The 24,269-nt window shown below is 38.0% G+C and overlaps 1 protein-coding gene across 2 annotated transcripts in view; it reads left to right on the top strand.

Moving 5' to 3' along the window:
• Positions 1-24,269, top strand: part of SEH1L (SEH1 like nucleoporin) — a 33,902-nt gene that overhangs the window by 7,243 nt on the left and 2,390 nt on the right. For both annotated transcript variants that reach the window (XM_086682401.1, XM_086682402.1), the window contains exons 3-8: positions 530-676; positions 8,054-8,265; positions 16,284-16,382; positions 20,779-20,919; positions 21,649-21,806; positions 23,124-23,274. In XM_086682401.1, the coding sequence (XP_086538527.1) occupies positions 530-676; positions 8,054-8,265; positions 16,284-16,382; positions 20,779-20,919; positions 21,649-21,806; positions 23,124-23,274 (908 nt within the window). The remainder of the gene's footprint in view (positions 1-529; positions 677-8,053; positions 8,266-16,283; positions 16,383-20,778; positions 20,920-21,648; positions 21,807-23,123; positions 23,275-24,269) is intronic.

Below are 24,269 nucleotides of genomic sequence, written 5' to 3'. Positions count from 1 at the left end.
TTCTCTGTATTTTATCACTCGTTGCCTCACTTCCTAGAATAGTCGACTGTCTAGCCAGGTATCAGAGTCATTTAAGCATTTTACTGCTGTAGTTTCTATATACTGTTAGGCTTTTGAAGCAAACAGTTTTGGTTAGTCTTATTTATTTTATTAGATGGCTGTTTCCTGTAGAGAGAATTTGCAAGTAAAAAAAATGGTGGACTGGTAGATCTTTTTTTTAAAGCTTGATAAGGCTAAACTCTGAAGCAGGTCTCTGTTAGTACTGGAAGAGGTCAACTTTATCCAGCTGGATTTTTCTTTATTAGTAAAATGTTAGAAGGACTTGACTCCAGAAGGGCCATAATCCTAAGTAGAGAATATCTTCTAAAAGTTAAAAATTTCCAGAACTTAATTTTTTACTTAAATGTAAAATTGAATAGCATTCTGCTCTTATTGAAGATATCTGTGTTGTTTCCTCAAGTAAAACTTTGTGTGAAATATGAGTAAAGTCAACTTTTTTTTTTTTTTTTTTTTTTAAATAATTCCTCAGACACATAGTGGATCTGTGTGGCGTGTGACATGGGCCCATCCTGAATTTGGACAGGTTTTGGCTTCTTGTTCTTTTGACCGAACAGCTGCTGTGTGGGAAGAAATAGTAGGAGAATCAAATGATAAACTGCGAGGACAGAGTCATTGGGTGAGACATTTGTTGGTTTTGGGGGTTTTGGGGAGGAGGGTGCATGATCTCCAAGGAACATCAGTCTTTCCAAGAACACTTTAGGCACTTGATAAGATGTTATCACTCTTCTCTGTGTTTACCAGTTCTATTTTTCCTCTTCCATGTTTTTCTCTTACTTGTTTATTTAATTTTGTCTTGGGCCTGAAGTGGCACTCAGGAACACTCATGGCATTGTTTAATGATAACTTTCATGATAAATCTGCAGTATTTGCATTGTCCTAGAGTGAGTGTACTCTAAAAATCCATTAAAATATTGTTTTTTCTCCTTTGTGGTTATCTTTGCTTTCTTATAAAATATACTCTTTATCTGGTTCTGCTGTTCTCTGCTCTTCCCTGATTGGATGTTTGATTTTAAGAGTCTCATGCTCTACTGACTGAGCTAGCCGGGCATGGATGTTTGATTTTAAATAAGAGTATAATGTGTGTACTAGTCAAGTTCCATGTCTATAAAGTGAGGGAATTGAAGTAGATTACCTTTAAGACCCATTCCAATGTTTTTTCTTTTTTTCTTTATTTCTTTAATAGATAATTAGGCACAAGGTATAAATGAATGTATACAGTGACAATTTCCTCCCCTTTAGTGACACAGTTGGCTCCCTAGAGTCAACCACTATTATAAGTTTTTTTGTGTATTTTTCTGGATATATTCTCTGCCTTTATAAGGACATAAATAACAGTGTTTCCTTCTCTGTTTACCAGTCCTATCCACCTTCCTCTCAACACTAATGCTTGCATGTTATCAACACTACTCTTTTTTTCTGCTGCATATTATAAATTGTGGTAGGATATATGTAACATAATATTTATCATGTTAACTTAAGTGTACAATTCAGTGGCATTAATTGCATTCACAGTGCTGCGTACACATCACCAATATCTGTATATAAACTTAATTTTTCCCAGCATAAGTCAGTACCATTGAATAGTACCTCCTCTTTCCATTCCCCCAACCCCTGGTAACCTCTGTTCTACTTTCTGTCTCTAGGAATTTGACTGCTCTAGGTACCTCATATAAATGGAATCATAGAATATTTGTCCTTCTGTATCTGGCTTGATTCACTAAGCAAAAGGTCCATCCATATTGTTGCAAAGATCAATTTCATTCCTGTTATGGCTGAATAACATTCCATTGTGTGTATATGACACATTTTGTGTATCCATTTATCTGTAGATTGATAGTTGGGTTGTTCCTACCTCCTAGCTATTGTAAAAAATGCTGTAACCAAACTCAAGGGATTTGCCACTTGGGGTGCATCAAATTCAACACAACCCAAGAAAGTGTTGAAAGCAAAAACCTGTTTATTATTTGTTACAAGGAGACAAAGAGGTAGCTCCCAAAGCACTGTCTCCTTGTGGAGTTAGGAAGGTTTTATCCAGTGTATTGGGGACAGGGGCAGGGAGCTTGCATAAACACTTGAGTTGCACATGACTAGGATGTCAACATGCTAGTGTGTACATCAGTGTTCAAAAAATGGTGGAAAACTCCGCCCATAGGAGATCTTAATATAAGGAGCTAAAAGTAGATTCAGGATAACTTGGGGGCTTCTCTGCTTGTCCTCAGGTCTAGTCCAGCTCACACTGGATCACGTAAGGGGCTATCAGTATCAGGTAAGACACCTAGTTGGGTGTCTCCTTGGTTAGAACTGTTGGTTCCCCAAAACAAAATCTATTCCCTGCTTTTGTCCCTTTCCGTCTTCCCTTCTGCTGATACCTTTCAGCCTTTTTACTTGATTAACTTCTTGTTGCATCCTAGCTAGCATTGCTACTATGAAATTTGTTATGTAGATATTTGTCTGAAGTCTTGCCTTTAATATTTTTGAGTATGTGCCTAGGAGTAGAATTGCTGGCTCATATGGTAGTTCTGTGTTTTAACTTTTGGAAACTGCTAAATTATTTTCAGAATGACTGTACCATTTTTCACTCCTACCAACAATGCAGGAGTGTTCCAGTTTTTCCACATCCTTGCCAATGTTTGCTATCTTTTTTATTTTTCCATTATAGCTATCCTAGTGGGTGTGAAATGGCATCTCCTTTTTTTTTTTTTTAATTTTATTTAATTCCAAGTTAGTTAAGATGTAGTCGAATAATGGTTTCAGGAGTAGAATTTAGTAATTCATCACTTACATGTAGCACCCACTGCTCATCCCAACAAGTGCTCTCCTTAATGCCCATCGCCCATTTAGCCCATCCTCCCATCTACCTCTCCTCCAGCAGCCCTCAGTTTGTTCTATGTATTTAAGAGTCTCTTACATTTGCTTCCTCTGTTTTTATCTTAGTTTTCTTCCCTTTCCCTATGTTCATCTGTTTTGTTTATTCAATTCCATTTTTTTTTTTTTTGCATTTCCCTAATGGTTAATGATGTTGAACACATTTTTATGTGTTAATTGGTTATTTGTATATCTTCTTGCAATGTCTTGATTTATAAGAAATTTATTTTTCATGTATATTTGGTTTTTCTAACTCAGTTCCTGAGTTACAACTCCCAGAACCCTTGGAATTTCCTAAGTGTACAGAGTGATAAAGGTATCTTTTATTATGTTAATGAGGTGACTTTGGGAAAGTGCCTAAGGTTGGGGGCTGGTTGCCAGTGAAGCCAACCTTGTGATTAGAGGGCTAGAACTTTCTGTGTCACCCCCAGCCTCTAGGGAGGTAAGAGAGGCTGGAAGTTGTATTGCTTGCCATTGGCTAATGTGTTAATCAGTCATGTCCTTGTAATGAATGAAATCTCCATAAAAACCCCAGAGAACATGGTTCAGAGAGTTTTGGGGTTGGTGAACTTGTGGAAATGTGGGGAGAGTGGTTAGCCTGGAGAGGGCATAGAAGCTTCTTACCCTTTCCCCATACCTTGCTCTATGCATCTCTCCCATCAGGCAGTTCCTGAGTTCTATCCTTTGATAATAAATTGGTAATCTATTAAGGGAAATGTCTGAAGTTTGAGAGCCGCTTAGGTGTCCGAAGTGGGGGCAGTCTTGCACGATAGAACTCTTAATCTGTGGAATCTGATGCTGTTTCTGGGTAGATGGAGTCAGAATTGAGTTGAATTCTTGGACAGCTTTACTGCTATCTGAGAATTGTGTGTGTGTGTGTTGGGGGGGGGGTTCTCCCCCAACCCCCGAACTGGAATTGTTACCAGAATTCTTTACTTCTTTAGGGAAATGTCTTTTCAAGTCCTTTGACCATTTAAAACAATTTTTTTTTTTTGCTGTTGAGTGGTATTTCTTTATATTCTGGATATTAATCCCTTTTCAGGCATATGATTTGCAAATATTTTCTCCCATTCTGTGAGTTGCCTTCTCTCTCTCGACAGTCACCTTTGATGTACAAAATGAAGTCCAGTTAAATTTTTTCTTTTGTTTGCTGTGTTTTTGTTTCTTGTGTCATATTCAGGAAATCATTCTCAAGTCCAATGCCATAAAGACTTTCCCCAAAGTTTTGTTTTTTTTTTTTTTTAATTTTTTTTTTTCAACGTTTATTTATTTTTGGGACAGAGAGAGCCAGAGCATGAACGGGGGAGGGGCACAGAGACAGGGAGACACAGAATCGGAAACAGTCTCCAGGCTCTGAGCCATCAGCCCAGAGCCCGACGCGGGGCTCGAACTCACGGACCGTGAGATCGTGACCTGGCTGAAGTCGGACGCTTAACTGACTGCGCCATCCAGGCGCCCCCCCAAAGTTTTATATTAAGAGAATTATAATTTTTAGCTCTTACATTTAGGTCTTTTGTTCATTTTTACTTAAGTTTTGTATATGGTGTAAGGTAAGGGTACAACTTCATTCATTCTCTCCCCCCCCACCCCGCCCTTCTTTTTTAAAGTAATCTCTACCTCCAACGTGGGGCTCAAACTCATGACCCTGAGATCAAGAGTCACATGCTATACCAACTGAGCTTTCAAGGCTCCCCCAACTTCATTCTTTTATATGTTAATATCCAGTTTTCCTAGTATCTTTTATTGGAATGACTGCCCCATTGCCCTTTGTAGTGGCCTCTTTTAGACAACAGGCTTACGCAATGGAATGTAAAAAGCAAGGCAGAAGGGCCCACAGTAACCCCCTGGGTGAATATAAACAGGCCCATTAGGCAGCCTACCTCAAAGTGTTCATAGGCCCTAACTAACCAATGGGCCACTTACAACCAGGCAGTTACCAAAAAAGGGAAAGTTCCATATGTCCCCATACCTCCTTTACCTTCCTCCTTTAAATTTTTTTTTTTTTTTCAACGTTTATTTATTTTTTTGGGGACAGAGAAAGACAGAGCATGAACAGGGGAGGGGCAGAGAGAGAGGGAGACACAGAATCGGAAACAGGCTCCAGGCTCTGAGCCATCAGCCCAGAGCCCGACGCGGGGCTCGAACTCACGGACCGCGAGATCGTGACCTGGCTGAAGTCGGACGCTTAACCGACTGCGCCACCCAGGCACCCCTACCTTCCTCCTTTAAATGCAGCCGCCACCTGCTGCCTCATAACAGACAGCCTGTGCTTTGCTTTCCTCTCCCTAACTCCCTTGTGTTCTATTCGATAAACTTCTATCTCCTTTGTTCTGCCTCAGGTGAATCCTTTCACTGCCCTTGCCTCCAGCTTCCACCCTTTAGGGTTGCCCCACATTTAGGGGCCCCCATCTGATCAGGAGAGACACCACACCCTTTCCCATTTGAGTGGTCTTGGCATCCTCATTGAAACTCAATTGACCATATATAGAGGGTTTATTTCTGTACTCTATTCTGTTCCATTGCTGTATGGGTTTCCTTAATGGCAATACCATAGTCTTCTAGTTACTCTAGATTTGTAGCTTGCATGCTATAAATTTTTAAAAAAAATTTATTTACTTAAGTAATTTCTGTACCTAATGTGGCGCTTGAACTCATGACCCCAAGATTAAGAGTCACACGCTCTACCAACTGAGCCAGCCAGGTGCCCCTACAGTTTTTTTTTTTTCATTAAAAAAAAATTGTTTTTAATGTTTTATTTATTTTTGAGAGAGAGAGACAGAGCATGAGCAGGGAAGGGCAGAAAGAGAGAGAGAGACACAGAATCTGAAGCAGGCTCCAGGCACTGAGCTGTAAGCACAGAGCCCCATGTGGGGCTCTAAACCCATAAACTCTGAGATCATGACCTGAACCGAAGTCAGACACAAAACTGACTGAGACACTCAGGTGTCCTGTTTTAAAATTTGTTTTGAAGTTTATTTTGAGAGACAGAGAGTGGGAGTGAGGGAGGGGGAGAGTGAGAGAGAGAATCCCAAGCAGGATCCTCACTGTCAGCATGTAGCCAGATGTAGGGCTCGAACTCATGAACCGTGAGATCATGACTTGAGCTGAGAGTCTGATGCTTAACCGACTGAGCCACCCAGGTGCCCCGCCCCTACAATTTTTTTTTTTTAATGTTAGGAGGGGCTGGTCTTATGTTTGGCCTAGGCCCTCCCTAAGGCAAACAACAGGTTAAGGGGAGGAGAGAAGAGAAATTTATACTAGGGATTTTTCTAGCAGTCAGTCTGAGATGGGTCAGTATCTGTGGTGGGTTGGCTTGAGGAGTAAGTAGTAACATATGGTTTTTACTTGAACTTAGTTAAAGATGTAGGTTTCCCCTGTTATATGAAAGTAGAGCATTCTTAAGAGAACTTTTCTAAGCTGAAATGGCATAAAGTGGAAAAGCAGTTACCGCTAACTTACATGGAAAAAATTTTGAGCATTCCCAGAACCAAAAAATAACTTCTCTTAGGCTTTTCTGATACCTTAGGATACACTTTGCTAATGGATGCATAACATAAATTGAGATAAAGCACAGATGCTCAAAGACAGTTCAAAGCTATGTCACTTTGATGGTGAGATACTGTGTAGTTCCCAAGGAAGGAGCTGGTGGTGCTATTGTTGAAGCTGAGGGTGCTTCAAGTAGTGGCTTGCAAAACCAATGTTGAAAGCTGTTTTCACTTTTTGCAAAAGCAAAAATGCTCTTCAGATTTCTTTTGGTTAGCGAGAAAAGGTACTAATTAGGTCTTTTGCAAAAGCAAAGTGGCATAACACAAACCTTTGAAGAGCTGGGGATATCTGTATACTCATTTGTATTTAGTTAAACAAATTGTAATACAAGTGTAAATTGTATTTAGTCATTGATCATTCACTATTTCAGCGGTTGTATTGGTATTGGTTATTCAGTGGTGTTTGTAGACAAGAGTTTGCAAAGATACAATCTTTGGGGTTTATGTGATATTCTTTTAATATTGAGACTCCTTAAGATGTATTTTAGTAACCATAGACACTAAAGTGCTGATTTCTCCATTTTGTTGATATTGTCTGTCAGAAATCTAGATGTTAGAAAGTAGCTTATACATACCATATTGGAATTCTGTAATTATCACAATGCCAGCTTTGTACCATTCATTCCCTTGGTCTCTAGTAAATGCCATCTCTTAAAAGTGGATAGTGGTGATCCACACAGGGCTAACTGGCATTTATGCTTAAAAGATGGAAGTTGCAGGTCTTCCATCTTAACTGTTAAAAAATCTTAATTCATTTAATTTACTGCTTGCAGCATACTTGGTGAGACAAAGCTACCTATGTGAAAATTTGAACATTTTCTGGTTCAGTGACTGGTCTGCTTAAGGGAGAGTACCTACTTTTAATAAAGTTAGACTTTCTAAGGTCAACTTTTTTCTACCTTAAAGGGAATAATTAAAATTTTTTTTATACATTAAAAAAATTTTGTTTTAATTTTTTTTTTTTTAATGTTTATTTTTGAGAGACAGAGAGAGAGAGTGTGAGTGGGGAAGGGGCAGAGAGAGAGGGAGACACAGCATCCAAGGCAGACTCCAGGCCCTGGGCTGTTAAAGATAAAGCCCAGGGTAGGTCTTGAACCCATGAACCGTGAGATCATGACCTGAGCTGAAGTCAGACGCTTATTGACTGAGTCACCTAGGCATTCCCCCCCCCAATTTTTTTTAATGTTTATTTTTGAGAGAGAGAGAGGGAGAGACAGAGCGTGAATGGGGGAGGGGCAGAAAGAGAGGGAGACACAGAATTTAAAGCAGGCTCCAGGCTTTGAGCTGTCACCACAGAGTCTGATGCGGGGCTCAGACTCACGAACTGTGAAATCATGACCTGAGTTGAAGTTGGACACTTAACTGGCTGAGCCACACAGACACCCTGGCAATAATTAATTATAGGTCACTCTTACTGCTGGCTGTGTATGTGGTATTTTGCTGTGGAGGAAATTGAGGCCTAAGTGATTTTTAAATAACTTTTTCAAAGGTTACATACCTAGTAAAATAGTGTGATTTCAGAGTCTATGTTCTTTCCACTGTACGATCCTTTATTTTGTATATAAATAATTTTTTTTTTTCAGGTTAAGAGGACAACTCTAGTGGATAGCAGAACATCCGTTACCGATGTGAAATTTGCTCCTAAGCATATGGGTCTTATGTTAGCAACCTGTTCGGCAGATGGTATAGTAAGAATATATGAGGCACCAGATGTTATGAATCTCAGCCAGTGGTCTCTGCAGCATGAGATTTCATGTAAGCTAAGCTGTAGTTGTATTTCTTGGAACCCTTCAAGGTAAGCTTACACAGAAAACCTGATAATGTAATCCTAGTAAAACAAATTTCATAATTTTTAAACTAAGCATTTGATGGTTTAATTTCCTTAAAATGTTTTTCTTAAGTAGTTATGTTTATTACTAAAAAAAAATTGTGTAGAATAAAAATTCTCCCTAATCTACCCTGCACCCTTCATGTCTCTTGTCCCCTATTTTTATTCCATAGAAGAAGCCAACCATTGTAAATATTTTGGTGTGTACCTTCTGGCTTTTCCCATGTAAATACAAAGAAATATTTAATGTGTGTATAAACATACAAATATATGCCAGTATGCACATATCATGTAAAGGTAGATCCAAAACACACAGATACATATAGACATACATTCTGCTTACTTGAAATTTGCCTTTTTCATTTACAAATACATTGTGCCTATTTTCCCATGTATTAGTATAATTAATCCTACCTTATTTATTTATTAATTTTTTAAATGTTTATTCACTTTTTATTTTTGAGAGAGCGAGCTAGAGAAAGACAGAGCATGAATGGGGTAGGAGCAGAGAGAGAGGGAGACACGGAATCAGAAGCACACTCCAGGCTCTGAGCTGTCAGCACAGAGCCTGATGTAGGGCTCGAACTCGTGAATTGTGAGATCATGACCTGAGCCAAAATCTGACACTTAACAGACTGAGTCGCCCAGGCACCCCAGTCCTACCTTATTTTTTTAATTGCTGTATAGAGCATGACTCTGACTAGATCATAGTTGGTTTTAATTAAACTATTTTTAAAAATTAAAAGAAAAACGAATCACTTGGTAAAGAAAAAATTTCAAATAATACAGAGGAGTATAAAATGAAAGGTAAAAAGTTTCTCTACCCTCTAAAAATGCTAATAGTTCTGATTTTATTTATTTATTTATTTATTTATTTATTTATTTATTTATTTATTTATTTATTTTTTAAGTAGGCCCCATGCTCAGCGTGGGGCTTGAACTCCCAACTCTGAGGTCAAGAGTCGGATGCCCTACTGACTGAGCTACGTGCCCCTAATAGTTCTTATTTTAGATTTTAATTCTGATAGTTGCTATATTTTTTTAATTTTTAAATTTTTTTAAGGATTTTGTTTTTAAGTAATCTCTACACTCAACATGAGGCTCAAACCCCCAATCCTGAGATCAAGAGCTGCTTGCTCAACCAACTGAGCCAGCCAGGTGCCCCAGTTGCTATTATATTTTTAAATGATTTACTTATGCCTTTGATTCTGCTATGTTAGCTTTATACAGTATTTATAGTCACTGTATGAAAGATGAATTTATCATTTAGCACATTTATAAAGCTTTCCACTTCTCAAGGTATGACTAGAGAGATATCTTTTTTTTTTTTTTTTTTTTTGAGAGAGAGAGAAAGAGTGTGAGTGGGAATGGGGCAGAGAGAGAGGGAGATACAGAATCTGAAGCAGGCTCCAGGCTCTGAGCTGTCAGCAGAGAGCCCTACTCGGTTGTTGAATTCATGAGCTGTGAGATCACGACCTGAGCTGAAGTTGGATGCTTAACTGACTGAGCCACCCAGGTGCCCCTGATACCTTTTTGTTCTTTTAAGATTTTATTTTTCTACAGCTAGTGTGGGGCTCAAACTTAACAACCCTGAGACCAAGAGTCACATGTTCCACAGACTGAGCCAGCCGGGTGCCCCGATAGAGATCTTATTTTTGGAAATGTTGATGGTTTTTTAATTATGTTTGTAATTATCATAATTTCAAATGATATATATCCATTTTTCTACTGAGCGATTTATCAATTTTTAGATTGTATATGGACTCACATTTTTTTAAAAAGGAAATTAGCTTATTTTGTTTCTACCTCCCATTCACCTATTTTGTTATGTTGCTTATAAAACTGGCAAAATGTACAACATTTATATTTACATTCTGTAAAAATTTAATACATATACAAATATTTAAAAAAATTTTTTTTTTTTTTTTTTAACGTTTATTTATTTTTTTGGGACAGAGAGAGACAGAGCATGAACGGGGGAGGGGCAGAGAGAGAGGGAGACACAGAATCAGAAACAGGCTCCAGGCTCTGAGCCATCAGCCCAGAGCCCGACGCGGGGCTCGAACTCACGGACCGGGAGATCGTGACCTGGCTGAAGTCGGACGCTTAACTGACTGCGCCACCCAGGCGCCCCTAAAAAAATTTTTTTAATGTTTATTTATTTTTGAGAGAGAGCGTGAGCAAGGGCGGGTGGGGGGGCATGGGGCGCAGAGACAGAGGGAGAGAACACAGAAGTGGGCTCCAGGCTCTATGCTGTTGGCACAGAGCCCTACTCAGGGCTTGAACTCACGAACTGTTGAGATCATGACCTGAGCCGAAGTCAGACGCTTAACTGACAGAGCCACCCAGGCACCCCAATATAAGTATTTGTCTTTCACCACAAGTTGATTCTAAAAGTTAAGTAACAGCCAAATTTACATTATTAGACTGTAAATATTCATTATAGATGCAAATCTAATCTTCTTCTTGAAAATTATTGTTCATGCAGAATATCTGGTGTTAACTTTTGTTTTTTTTTTCTGATTTTACTTTTTATTTTTAAAAATTTACATCCAAATTAGCATATAGTGCAACAGTGATTTCAGGAGTAGATTCCTTAAGTGCCCCTTACCCATTTAGCCCATCCTCCCTTCCACAAACCCTCCAGTAACCCTCAGTTTGTTCTCCATATTTATGAGTCTTTCCTGTTTTGTCCCCCTCCCTGTTTTTATATTATTTTTGTTTCCCTTTCCTTATGTTCATCTGTTTTGTCTCTTAAAGTCCTCATATGAGTGAAGTCATATGAGTTTTGTCTTTCTCTGACTAATTTCACTTAGCATAATACCCTCCAGTTCCATCCGCGTAGTTGCAAATGGTAAGATTTCATTCGTTTTGATTGCCGAGTAATACTCCATTGTATATATATCCCACATCTTCTTTATCCATGCATCCATCGATGGACATTTGGGCTCTTTCCATACTTTGGCTATTGTTGATAGTGCTGCTATAAACATGGGGGTGCATATGTCCCTTCGAAACAGCTCCCCTGTGTCCTGTGGATAAATGCCTAGTAGTGCAATTGCTGGGTTGTAGGGTAGTTCTATTTTTAGTTTTTTGAGGAACCTCCATACTGTTTTCCAGAGTGGCTGCAGCAGCTTGTGGTGTTAACTTCTGATGGATGCTCTGTTTTCTTTCTTGAGTCTTCTGGGTTATACTTGGCTGTCACAATTTTCATATCACATGTTGTCTTTAGATTTTTTGTTTTTTTATTTTGGTGACTGACACATCTCTTAAAGTATATATTTTTTCATACGGATGGATGGCAAACTTCTTTGAATTCTGACATACCAGAAAACGTCTTAATTTTACCCCATGGTTAATTGTAGTTTGGCTAGCTTTAGAGTTCTAAGTTCAAAATGTAAGAATTTCGAAGATAGTGTCCTTGAGAATCTTTTTAATTTAAGTGTGAATGAGAAGTCTGAGGTCAGTCTAATGCTGGTTCTTTTGTAGGTAGCCTGTTCTTTCTGGAAGTTTTCAGGATTTTTGTCTTAACTACTTTGAACTTTGTTGCATGTGTATTCTCCTAGTTTGTGGTTTGTCATTTTGACACTGTGATGACTTTTGACGGTAGGAAGTTCTGAATTTTATTGTATTATTATAAATTTTTGAGGCTTCTTTCTTTTGAGAGAGAGCGTGAATGGGAGAGAGGAGCAGAGGGAGAGAAAGAGAATCTTAATCAGGCTCTGCACTCAGCATGTAACCTGATGCAGTGCTTTGTCTCAACGACCATGAGATCATGACTTGAGCTGACATCAGGAGTTGAACATTTAACTGACTGAGCCACCCAGAAGCCCCTAGAGAATTCTGAGTTTTAATGTAACCACGTGTATCAGTCTTTCCTTTATTCTTCTAGTGCTTTTTGTATTTTACTTGAGGGATTTGTCACCACCTTAAGGTTTTCAAGTGTATTCTGAATGGATTTTGGTTTTGCTTTTCACATTTAGGTCATTATACCTCCTGGAATTGCTTTGTGTGATTTGAGGTAGCAGAATTCTAAAATGTATCCAGGATGTTTCTAGGTATTATTTTTACAGTTTTTATTAGGCAAATTTTCATATCTACCAAAAATGATAATACAGTGGGCAGACCCTTCACATATTCATCACCCAGCTGCAATAACTCAAAAGCTAGTCTTTTTTTCTTTTCTTTTTTTTTTAATTTTTTTTTTTAACGTTTTATTTATTTTTGAGACAGAGAGAGACAGAGCATGAACAGGGGAGGGTCAGCGAGAGGGAGACACAGAATCTGAAACAGGCTCCAGGCTCTGAGCTGTCAGCACAGAACCTGACGCGGGGCTCGAACTCATGGACCGCAAGATCATGACCTGAGCCGAAGTCGGCCGCCCAACCGACTGAGCCACCCAGGCGCCCCGCTAGTCTTTTTTTCATCTGTATATGACTTCCCACTGTCCCTCTTCCCCCGATAAAAAACTGGATTATTTTGAAGTAAACCCAGACATATACTATTAGGTGTTGGTCTTTTTTGATTCATCCTGCTTGACATTTAGTGGTGCCTTTCAAAATGAAGATTCTTGTCGAATTGGAAATTTCTTATGATTTTTAAAAAATTTCCTACGATTCTTTGATAATTTTCTTATGTTGTCTCTGTTCTGCCTTTACGGAACTCATCTTTGAATATTCTTGGATTTACTCTCCCATTTCTTTAAAGTGGTTTGGAGATTTACTACTCTGTCATCAAGATCTCCTGCTAGTTCTCTGGGTATCCAGTCAGTTTTTGTTACATGGATATGATATTCTTTGAGGGTTGTAATTAAAATTTTTTTAAATTTGTGTTTCTTTCTTGAATTACAGTAGGTCTCCATATTTGCAATAGTTATGTTCTATAAAGCTCAGTGAACACTGAATGAACCGAACCGTTGCTCCTGTAACCAGAGCACTGTTGCATGTGTATTCTAGTTTGTGGTTTGTCATTTTGACACTGTGATGACTTTTGCCGGTAGGAAGTTCTAAATTTTATTTCATTATAAATAATAATAAATTTAGGGTTCTCAAATGGAACAGGTTCAGCCACTGGCTGCTAGTAAATCCAGAGGCAGAGAAATGAGTGGTGATGGAACAACAGAGTAATTTATATTAGTGAGGCCCACACCGGGAAGACAGTGGACTAGTGTCACAAAAGCTGTCTCCAAAATGCTGAAAATACTTAAGGTTTATATAAAGAAAATATGGGATAAAGGTCATTGGGTATGTTTAGCTGTGCAGTAAAGGTCAGGTTAGTCACTGTGTTGAGGTCATTCACTTTGGTCTTGCTGCAGCAGGGCAGCTGTTACTGCCTGAGGGGATAGTTTTGGTTCTCATTATACGATGCTTTTCAGGCTGAGTCTTTTGCCTGAGTTAAGAGATAAGTTGGAAAAAAAAATCAAAGTACAGACTGAGGTCCAAATGGAGGCAATTAAGGGGACAAGTGTGTCACTCCTTTGAGAGATATAGGATTGGTTTCCCATGAGCCTTTGATCACATTTTTGTCAAGTGATAAATACTTAACCTTGTTTTATGAGTGTTTGTGTTTAAAGATACCTTTTTAAGCATATGTTGCTGGTTCGTTAACATTGAAGTCCGCCAACAGCATTAAAACTCAGGCCTTGGGGCGCCTGGGTGGCGCAGTCGGTTAAGCGTCCGACTTCAGCCAGGTCACGATCTCGCGGTCCGTGAGTTCGAGCCCCGCGTCAGGCTCTGGGCTGATGGCTCAGAGCCTGGAGCCTGTTTCCGATTCTGTGTCTCCCTCTCTCTCTGCCCCTCCCCCGTTCATGCTCTGTCTCTCTCTGTCCCAAAAATAAATAAACGTTGAAAAAAAAAATTAAAAAAAAAAAAAAAAAAAAAAAAAACTCAGGCCTTAACAAAGCTTATCTAACACAGTATTTTCTCCATGAGGCACATTGTATAGTCTTCTTGCTAAGCATAGAAACTAGACTGCACTTCAGTACTACCCATGGGGGCCATTTTAAGTAGTAAAATCACCAACACAAAGCACAAAAATATGAAAATAATGGTGGTGAATAGAAGGCAACACTTGTTTTCAGCATGAGAGCTGAAATAAGGAGGCAGAACCTTACCTTGTTCGATCTCAGTATGGACTGCGTGGGTCAAATGACTCAAATTTTTTGCAGAGCTGCTCCAGGATTGTTCATGGGTGACCACGAAAGTCCCAAATATTGAATTTGGGCGGGGGGGGGGGGGGGTTACAAACAAATTTTAGTAAGTAGGCCAGTTTATAAATAAAGAACCTACAAATAATGAGGATCAGCTATATCTACTTTCTCAAAGATCCATTTGTATATCGTGGTCTTTATTTTCATGCTTTTTGTTTTCCTTGTGTGTTAGTCTTTGCTTATCTATTTGTAGTTATGAACAAGAGACTATTATGCCTAGTAGAGAAAACAGGTATTGGTATTTCTCTTCTGCTAGGTGCTCTGTTTTCTTAGTAGCTCACTCTCTTACCTAGGGGTTGGCTGAGTTTCATCTTAGGTGGAGTGTGTTGGCAGGATTTCCTTGTAGGGAGTATAGACCAAGGGAACTGAGGAAAACAGGCTGGGGTACCCCAAATTGCCAAAGTCAGGAGGACTTGACTTTTGGGATGGAGCACCTTAATGTGTTTTGTTCCTTCTGTTCCTCTCCCTGCCAGTTTTGGAGTGCTGTTTTATTTCAGGGTCTTTTTCCTGTTAAGTTTTGATCATCTCACTTATCCTTCCTCAGACTCTCTTTAGCTAGAGCCCAGTTAGCTGCCAGCTAAGAGGTCTTCTGATTGCAGTTCTTTTAATAAATCATTTCATGATTGTCCCCTTACTCATTCCTGTTCTTTGCATGTATTGAGGAGGCTGGAGTTTGTGGAATTTCTTCCTTACTGATACTGATAGAGCTCTTTTCTTGTCCCCCTTGCATGTCTTCTTTCTTTCTGCTTCCTGTCTTCCTGGAATTCCTTTAAATTTCTTGATTTCTGATGGCACATTGATATCTAGGACTATTATGATGGTGTTATTCTTTCATTTTTCCATGGAATCTTAGGAGGGAGGGGAAGGAGATGTAGGTGATCAATCTACTTTTTTTTTAGTTGCCACATTCTGTTTTCACCTTTATGAAGTTGGCAGATGACAGTGTCAAGGTCAGATGTTAAACAAGGGGTAATGTTCACAGAGATATTACTTAATTTGGGTGAGGGAGGCAAAGGAAATCAATATTGAGGTAATTAGGTATAGAAATGAAGAAAATAATGTAACCTAGAGTTTATTTCAGTAGAGTTCATTATCTTATTACTTCTCTTGCCTTTTTAAAAATGAATCTAGAGAAGAGAATGACATTGTGGGTAGCATGCTTTCTTGAGGTGTGGTCTTTTTCTACTTTTTCTCCTTTTATCAGGATTTCTTATTTATTTATTTTTAAGTTTATTTATTTTGAGGGAAAGGGCCTGTGCGGGGCTCTATCCCACAAACCTTGATGTCATGACTTGAGCCTACTGAGCCATCTAGGAGTCCCCAGGGTTTCCTCTTTTTGTACAAAGCACTTAAAATCTTTTTGTCATGAATTGGTCACTGTAGGGTTGCTTTTTATTCCATAGTGAAAGACCAAATCTTTCAGGAAGAAAAATTCTAAGACCTCTTGGCTGTCGCCTTTTTTTAAAAAATTTTTTGTTTGTTTTTTTTGGCTTTTTTTTTTTTTTTTTTTAATCTACTGAATGCTTGAAACCTTTTCTTTTGGGAAAAGAGCTACTTTTCTGTCAGCAAGAGGGGCAAGATATCTGTCCCCACCTTGAGCATTCTCAAGGACACACCCTCCCAAGGTGTGACTGTGTCAGATACATGGTGGGCATCCAGTCACAGTAGTGGCATACTTACATGTGGGTTGTAGAGCTACTTGATGCCAGATTTTTCTAATTCTTTGAATTAGATGTATATTAACTTATGTAAAATAGTTTTTACTCTTCATTTCTAGCTCTCGTGCTCATTCTCCCATGATAGCTGTAGGAAGTGATGACAGTAGTCCAAATGCAATGGCCAAGGTTCAGATTTTTGAATATAATGAAAACACCAGGTTAGTACTATTTGGTCTTAATAATTGTTCTTAATTGCATTTGATTTTTTAAAATGTTATTTCTTCATTCACTGAATTATGCATCATTCATTACATATTTACTAATTTCCTAGGCTATGCCAAGTTGTGTGCCAGGCTACCATAATATAAAATTGAATGGTATAGAGGAAAAGGTGACTGATTTAATAATATGTACCGTCTTGCAGAGAAAACAAACAAAAATAGTAAAAAATGGTGATGAATTTTATCAACTGGGAGAATCAGGATGTTAAGGGCTTACTACACCTTGGGAGAGGGGGCCAGGAAGGTTCACTCCAGACAAGACTTACAGGATGAGGAAAAGTAAAGTGTTAAAGAGGGGAAAACATTCCAGATGGAGAAAACTACATGTGATAAGGTACATGAACAAGAGAAAACCAGTATATTTTTATTGTAGTTGAAATGTAATAGGCAAAAGGGAGTGTGTGAGAAATATGCAAGGCTTATATCTGCACGACCTAGTGTTTTGTGTTTAGATTTTATGGGTGATATGAAGCCATTGAAAGAGTTTTAAGTTGGGGAATAATAGGGTTGGATGGTAGTTAAACTCTTCCATAGGTGTGAAAAGTATTTTAGAGGGCAACATGAGTGGATTCAGTGATTGGGTGCTGTTATAACAGTCCAGGTGGGAGATTATAGTGGCTTTGGCATAGAGTAGTAACAAATGGGGATGGAGAGAAGTGGACAGTGAGAATAATTTAAGAAATAGTATCAATAGAATCTGATGACTAGATTTAGAAGGTGAAGAAAGGGGGATCTGTTGAGATGATTTTCAAGGTTCTGGTTAATAATTCAATGGGTGGTATGTAATTTCTTAAAATAAGGACATCTGGAAACAGGACACATTTGGGTAGAGTATAGCAGCATGTGAAGTAAAGTCTATTTTGGGTCATGTTGAGATACCTGCAGTACTTCTGAGAGCTGTAAGCTGTGTGTCAGAGGTGTTCTCAGATCTTGTAAGAGAAAAGAGCACCCATCAGTTGATCAGGTAGGCTTCACATGTGCTAGGTAACAAGCACATGGGTCTAGGAGTCAGATGCTGGGTAGGGCCAGAAGTGGAGGAGAAGAAAGAACTACACCCCCTTATCCATAGGGGATACGTTCTAAGACCCCTAGTAGCTGCCTAAAACCTCTAATAGTACCAAATTCTGTGTCATCTGTGTTTTTTTTTCTATACATACATACTTACGATAAAGTTTATAAGTTAGAGTATTAGATTAACAATAGCTAGTGATAAAATAGAAGAATTATAACAATACACTGTAATAAAAGTTATGTGATTGCAGCCTCTCTTTTAAAATATCTTTTTGTGCTGTATTCACTTCCTGTGACCATGAGAGATGATAAAATGCGTATGTGATGAGATGAGATAAAATGCCTATGTGAGTGATGTAGGCATGCTGACCTTCTGACGGTAAATCAGGGGCATCATCTTCTGGATGTAAATTTGATTGTGGGTAACAAACCGTGGAAAGTGAGACTGTGGCTAGTAGGGGGACCAGTATATTTTAATTCCTGTGGGCTCTGCATTTCAGAATGTTACTAGGAGTTTTGAGGGGTTCTTACTCCAGCCCTCTACTTCCCAGATTCTTGATTTCTTCAGAGAGACTGTTTACAACAGTGCTGTCCAGTAGAACTTGCTGCACTGATGCAAATGCCCCGTACTTGTGCTAGCTAATGCAGTGGCCACCAGCCACATGCCACTGTTGAAGCTTAAATGTGGCTACTATAGCTGAAGAACTGCATTTGTTCATTTTTATTAATTTAAATTTAAATAGGCACGTGTGGCTAGTGACTGGATTATTGGCCAGCACAGTTCTAGAATATAGGAACCTTCCTTTAGAACTTTTTGAGGCTTTCATAGCCTTTTAAGCTATTAAAGCTATGAACCACATCATTAGCACTTCTTAAAGAGGCTTTATGAAGAGTTAATACTGTTAAAGTAATTTCTTTCAACCTTAGCTGAACAGAATGAATTTGGAGGCATAAATCTAAAACTTTGAATGTGGGACCATTTCTAAAACGTAGGAGAATGAAACTACTTCATAAATAATATTTGAGTAAAGGGATAAATAACTTGCAAGTTAATTCTGAAAGAATATACAGGGCAGATAGAAAGTACCTAAAACTTAAAAGAATTCAGTGATAAAGATAATCCAAAGTTGTGTATAAGTCTCTTAGCAGAATAAATCTAGATTAGGGGCTGGATTCCCTGTAACAAGGGAGCCTGGCAGTGGAACAGTTCTGGGGTTAAGTGGCTCACTTGGTGCAATGATGACATCAGAGTTTTTGGTATTTTCCTTAGTCATCCTTAGTGTGTTGGTGACAGCTCCCTCTTAGGATCACAAGAGCATTTCCAGGTTTCACATGCAGATACAAAGAAGGGCATTGGCTTTTATGTATCTTTTTGTATGAGGGAGAGAATAAAAAGTTTTCTCGAAGCACCTTAGCAAGCTTTTTCATTGGGTCCCACTGACCAGAATTGGGTCACTTACTGTGCTTTAGCTGCAAGGGAGTAGACAGCAAGTGCCAGGCATTTTCTGCATCTAGAATGGCCAGGAAGTGGCATTGGGAAGGTAACTGTGTCTGTGTGTGAGTGTATGTGGGATTGACTTAGGAAGTTACCAGACCTTTTAAGATCAGCCATTTTGGGGATGGTCCTTGTCTGTTTCTTTGAAGTAAGAGTTGTTCAAAGGTTGTTATACAGATTGAACATGTTACGTAGAGGCTATGTGATAGTGGAGTATGTAGCATCCAATTATGAATACCTAACTGAGCTTTCTGTAAGTAATAGTAGTAGTAATAGTAATAGTAGTAACAAATAGAAAACATTTGTCGAATTTACCAGTATTGGATATATTTATTTCTATTGGTGAATGAAAATATTAAGACAGACCTAGTCTAGATAATAGTACAAGTGCCTATATTTATACAGGTTATATGGCATTTTCACATACATTATGAAATTTGAATTCTAACAATCACCTTATGAGGAGGGTAGGTAGCTTTTATATTATCACCATTTTCACGAATGAAGAAACAGATCAACAAAGTAAAATGACTTGTCTAGGATCCAACACAGGAGTTATGACCAAACAGTAGAAGCAGCAAGGGTGTGGATTAGATTACTCAGGATGATCATGTAGGGGAAGACGAGGTCAAGGAGCCTTGAGGCATGTGCTAGCTTGGAGACATTTGGGGAAAATGTTGGCATGAAAAGAAGGCCAAGCATAGATTTGTTGGGAACACCAGTATATTAGAGGAGGGTAGTGAAAAGGTAAGAGAGGTACCTCTCTCTAACTCCCTCTGTTACATACAGGGTTATGTGCTTCATTTCTGTCCCTGATATTGAACTTACAATGGAGAAAAACATAATTTAAAATTCTTATCTGTTGTCTCCTTCATTATCTTCTCCGTTTGCACATGTAGAAATAGAATTGTAAGGATGAAACAGATTTCAGTATAGTGCCCTTTATTACCACTAAAAGAACGCAGTTCCTCCTGTTATCAAATTCATTTTCCAATTTATACTCAGATACTTAGGACATTCAATTACCCTTTTCTTGAAAATAGATATTAATGGTTAATAAATCAGCATCTCATTCTTTTTTTTTTTTAAGTTTATTTATTTTGAGAGAGAGAGAACGTGGGCAAGCAGGGGAGGGCAGAGAGAGAGGAGAAATAATCCTAAGCAGGCTCCTCATTATCAGTGCAGAGCCCAGTGTGGGGCTCAGTCTCACGAACTGGGAGATCATGACCTGAGCTGAGATTAAAGATTCAGCAACTTAACTGACTGAGCCACCCAGGTGCCCCGGCATCTCATTCTAATTAAAGTTTTGTTAAACTGTTCTAAGCTAAACTTACAAAATCAAAGAACAAAACCTGGGGGCTTTATATTAATTTTCCAGGGCTGCCATAACAAATCACTACAAACAAAACAATTTATTCTCACAGTTCTGGAGGCCAGAAATCTAAAGTCAAGGTGTGGTTAGCACCATGCTGCTTCCACAATTCTTCTTTGTCTCTTAAGGCTTCTAGTGACTTTGGGAGGTCCTTGGTGTCTGGCTGCATAATTCCAATCTCTCCCTGTTTTCACGTGGCTTTCTTCTCTGTATCTCCTTTTCTGTCCTTTATAAGGATGGTCCAGGATGATCTTGTCCTGAGATCCTTAGTTATATACACAAAGACCCTTTTTCTAAATTAGGTCACATTCAGTTTCTGGGGGTTAGGCCTTGGTCATACTATATATGTATACTGCAGAGGTAAACACTGTTTCATTGTGAACAATGTAAAAAACGTGTGGATTTTTAAAAATTTTAATTTCTGAAAATTTTAACATAAATTGTTTTTTTATTAGGAAATATGCAAAAGCTGAAACCCTCATGACAGTCACAGATCCTGTCCATGATATTGCCTTTGCTCCAAACTTGGGAAGGTCTTTCCACATTCTAGCCATAGCAACCAAAGATGTGAGAATTTTTACATTAAAGCCTGTGAGGTGAGGTTTTGAAGCAATTACTAATTTAAAAATGCTCTTAACTCATGATTATTTTCATTTGTGGAAGAGAATGAAGAGGCAACTGTGATCTGAAGAATGGATTCTTTAATGAACATTTTATCTATAAATATATGAGTTTTGGGGATGGGGAATTGAATAAAGATAGGAGATTTATGTTTTCTTAATTGCATTTTATTTAGGCTACTACAATGAATTGGATCCTCTGAATATAATTGGTACTGTGTAAATGTTTGAACAAATGCGAGGTGTCAGGTAACTTAGGGACAATTAAATTAGCTCAGACATTCTTGTGAATAATGTATTCAGGCTTTAATTTTGGAATTGTGAATTTCAGTTCCTTTTTTTCCTTCCTTCCCGCCTTCTATTCTTCCCTTCCTACTGCTTTCCTTTTAAAATTAATTGTTATGTATTTTATTCCTCAACTGTGTTTGGGTGAATAAAGCCTCTTTTGTTGTTCCTTTCTTCCATGAAATAATCACTGAATAATTTTTATGTGGTAGGATCATGCCAGGTGCTGGAGAATCAAATGAAAGTGACATGGCCCAGCTCTCAATGAGTTAAGGTGGGGGAGTATGGGAGGGAACGTGGTAGTTTTAGATATGAACATAATTATAAAATAATATGGTAAGTGTATGTATTTTTTTTATTTAGAACCGTGTGTGTAAAATCTTTTCTCAGCATTTCTCAGGAAAATCTTTTTATTAATAGGAAAGAACTTACCTCCTCTGGTGGACCAACAAAATTTGAAATCCATATAGTGGCTCAGTTTGATAATCATAATTCCCAGGTCTGGCGAGTGAGTTGGAATATAACAGGAACAGTGTTAGCATCTTCAGGAGATGATGGCTGTGTAAGATTATGGAAAGGTAAGGTTTTAATGAAAGGATTGTTGCTCTATGTTGCTACTTAAGAATTTTCATTTAGACGTGTAAACTCGGAAATATTTTGGAAAAAAATGATCTTTCTACAGTTATTTTCAAATTAATGTCTTATATTTGTGTTATTTTGAACCTCCATCAGTTTACCTAGTTCATGGCAGTTAATGACACTTGAATTGTTTTTTAAGTTTCCATGTGGATCTCCTTTTAAAACTAAAAGTAATTGTAACAATATGCAGTATCTCCAAAAGGTACCGTTTGCTATGTGTGTAACTTGTGTGACTGCTCTACAAACATAGGATAGGGCTATAGACATCTCTTATTAAATAATTGCTCTAGCTAACCAGCCCTTAATAGGAGAAAATCCAGTATCATCTCCACTTCTTCTCTGCACCTCTCGAAAGTTCAAGAATCTTCTGGCCACTGATTCTGAAAGTTTCTTGTAAATGGCATGCTGAGTGAGAATTCAGTTTAGTAACTTGATGCTAGCTGTGGTTGCTGTAGCATGGTCTACATTTTTCCATGGACGTTTATCTACTGGGTGGAGGTGTCCTTGGTCCTTGTCCCACTCTAGTCAGTGGCATCCCATATAACCTATAGCTTAGCTCATGTACCCTGAGTAGTTACTGTTTCTCAAAATGCAATTTGGCTGAGTCTCCCATGGTCAGTTTTAGGCTGTGGCAGAACCGGCCCAGACCTCCCTTTCCTCAGTATCATTTGCTGTCAAGGGCTTTGCTTCTCTTTCTTGCCCCTGGTCTTTAGTCAGGACCACCCAGCTTCACTCCAGCAGGCTCCCTAACTTGGGTTTCCTGGGCTAAGGGTCTCCAGTGACCTATTTTGTATTAGAAGAATTAGGCCATGTTGGGTTAGCCACTCAAACCCCAAAGGGGTCCGTCTCTGAGGACATTAAGTACCCACATGACTTAACACTTGCATAACCAAGAAGACAGCTCCATAACCCTACATATACAAGTAATCGAAATTCATTATCATGAAATGAACAATTTATTTTGATATTAAAGTTAATGTGGTAGCTTAGAGAATTGTCTCTGTTAATATTTGTCTTATAAGGAAAGGAAATGGTAGAAACTTTGTTTTTTAAATTAGTAATTTTTCTAAAACTTTAAAAAATAATTGGTAAAATTGAGATACGTATTTCATTTAAAAAATGTCTTTAACATTTATCTTGAGAGATATGTAGTCCTCTTTTGTTTTTTTCATTGTAGTTTAAGAATTTGAACACAGATTTGTGTCCTTGAACAAAGCTATTAGCCATGTTAATGTATTTGACTATTTTCCTTTCAGCTAATTATATGGACAATTGGAAGTGTACTGGTATTTTGAAAGGTAATGGGAGCCCTGTCACTGGGAATTCTCAGCAGGGAAACTCAAATCCTTCCCTAGGTTCAAATATCCCAAATCTTCAAAATTCATTAAATGGATCTTCTTCTGGCAGGTAGGCTGTTTGTGTGGGAAAACTAGAAATTATCTCCTTTTTAAAATCATTCTGATAGCCAGACTAAAGGTGTGTAATTTCATGGATTTTAAGATTGAATAAAGAAATTCATACACAATTATAATACTAGAAAAAATTCACTTTGTTAGCTCTGTATTTAGCTTACATAGTCATAATATTTATTAGGTAGATTGTTAAGCCATTAAACAAACTAAATTATATTCTGAAATTTAGTGGTCCGTCAGAAATGTTTATAACTTAAAGATTTTACTTTGCTTCTCAAGTAAGATGAAGAGCAAATCTGGGATAATGCTGAGGATTTTAGTCCTAGATGAGCATTAGTATGTTAGTGGTAGTAGTGTAGCCTTTGAATTAGGTCAGGCTGAAATTTTCAATAAAATACATTAAGCCTTTGTAGATGAGAGTGAGTTAAATGTGTTTTGTGGGTGTTGGGGGTGTGTGTGGGTGTGTTTAAACCTTTAATGGAGATTGTAAGAGAAAATGGTAAATTGATTTTTAGAATTTTTAATCTATTTTAGATTCTTGTTTATCTTGACAAACAATGTGATCTGAAGAGTCATCCTTTGTTTTCATATTCAGATTTCAAATATGTGAATTTTTAAGATCAGCTTATTTTAATATGCCTTTGTGAATAATTTGGAATACGATTCAGGAAACTTCAAAGCATGGTCCTTATTAACAAACTGTCCTGTGGTTATTCTGTTGTCCTCTTAGAATTCTATTTAAAATTTCTTCAACTATTTTTATAATGTTAAATTTTTATTTAAAAAGTCCTGTTTGATTTTGAGATTTAAGTATTTGCATGTAAACAATTTCAGGTTACCACAGAAGAGATCAGGTTATAAAAATGATTTCATGAAACAAAGGATACTACTGTTAATTTAAAAAAAAAATCTGATTTTTGGTTGCTGCCTGTACTGTGTATATTCTTTTGTAAAGAGCTTTGAAGTTTTGATCTGTATTCTTATTGTGCC

The sequence above is a fragment of the Puma concolor genome, chromosome D3, assembly GCF_028749965.1.
Source record: "Puma concolor isolate L17-30 chromosome D3, mPumCon1.1.hap2, whole genome shotgun sequence".
NCBI lineage: Eukaryota > Metazoa > Chordata > Mammalia > Carnivora > Felidae > Puma > Puma concolor.
The sequence above is the reverse complement of the archived record's forward strand: the minus strand, read 5'-3'. Positions and strand labels throughout refer to the sequence as shown.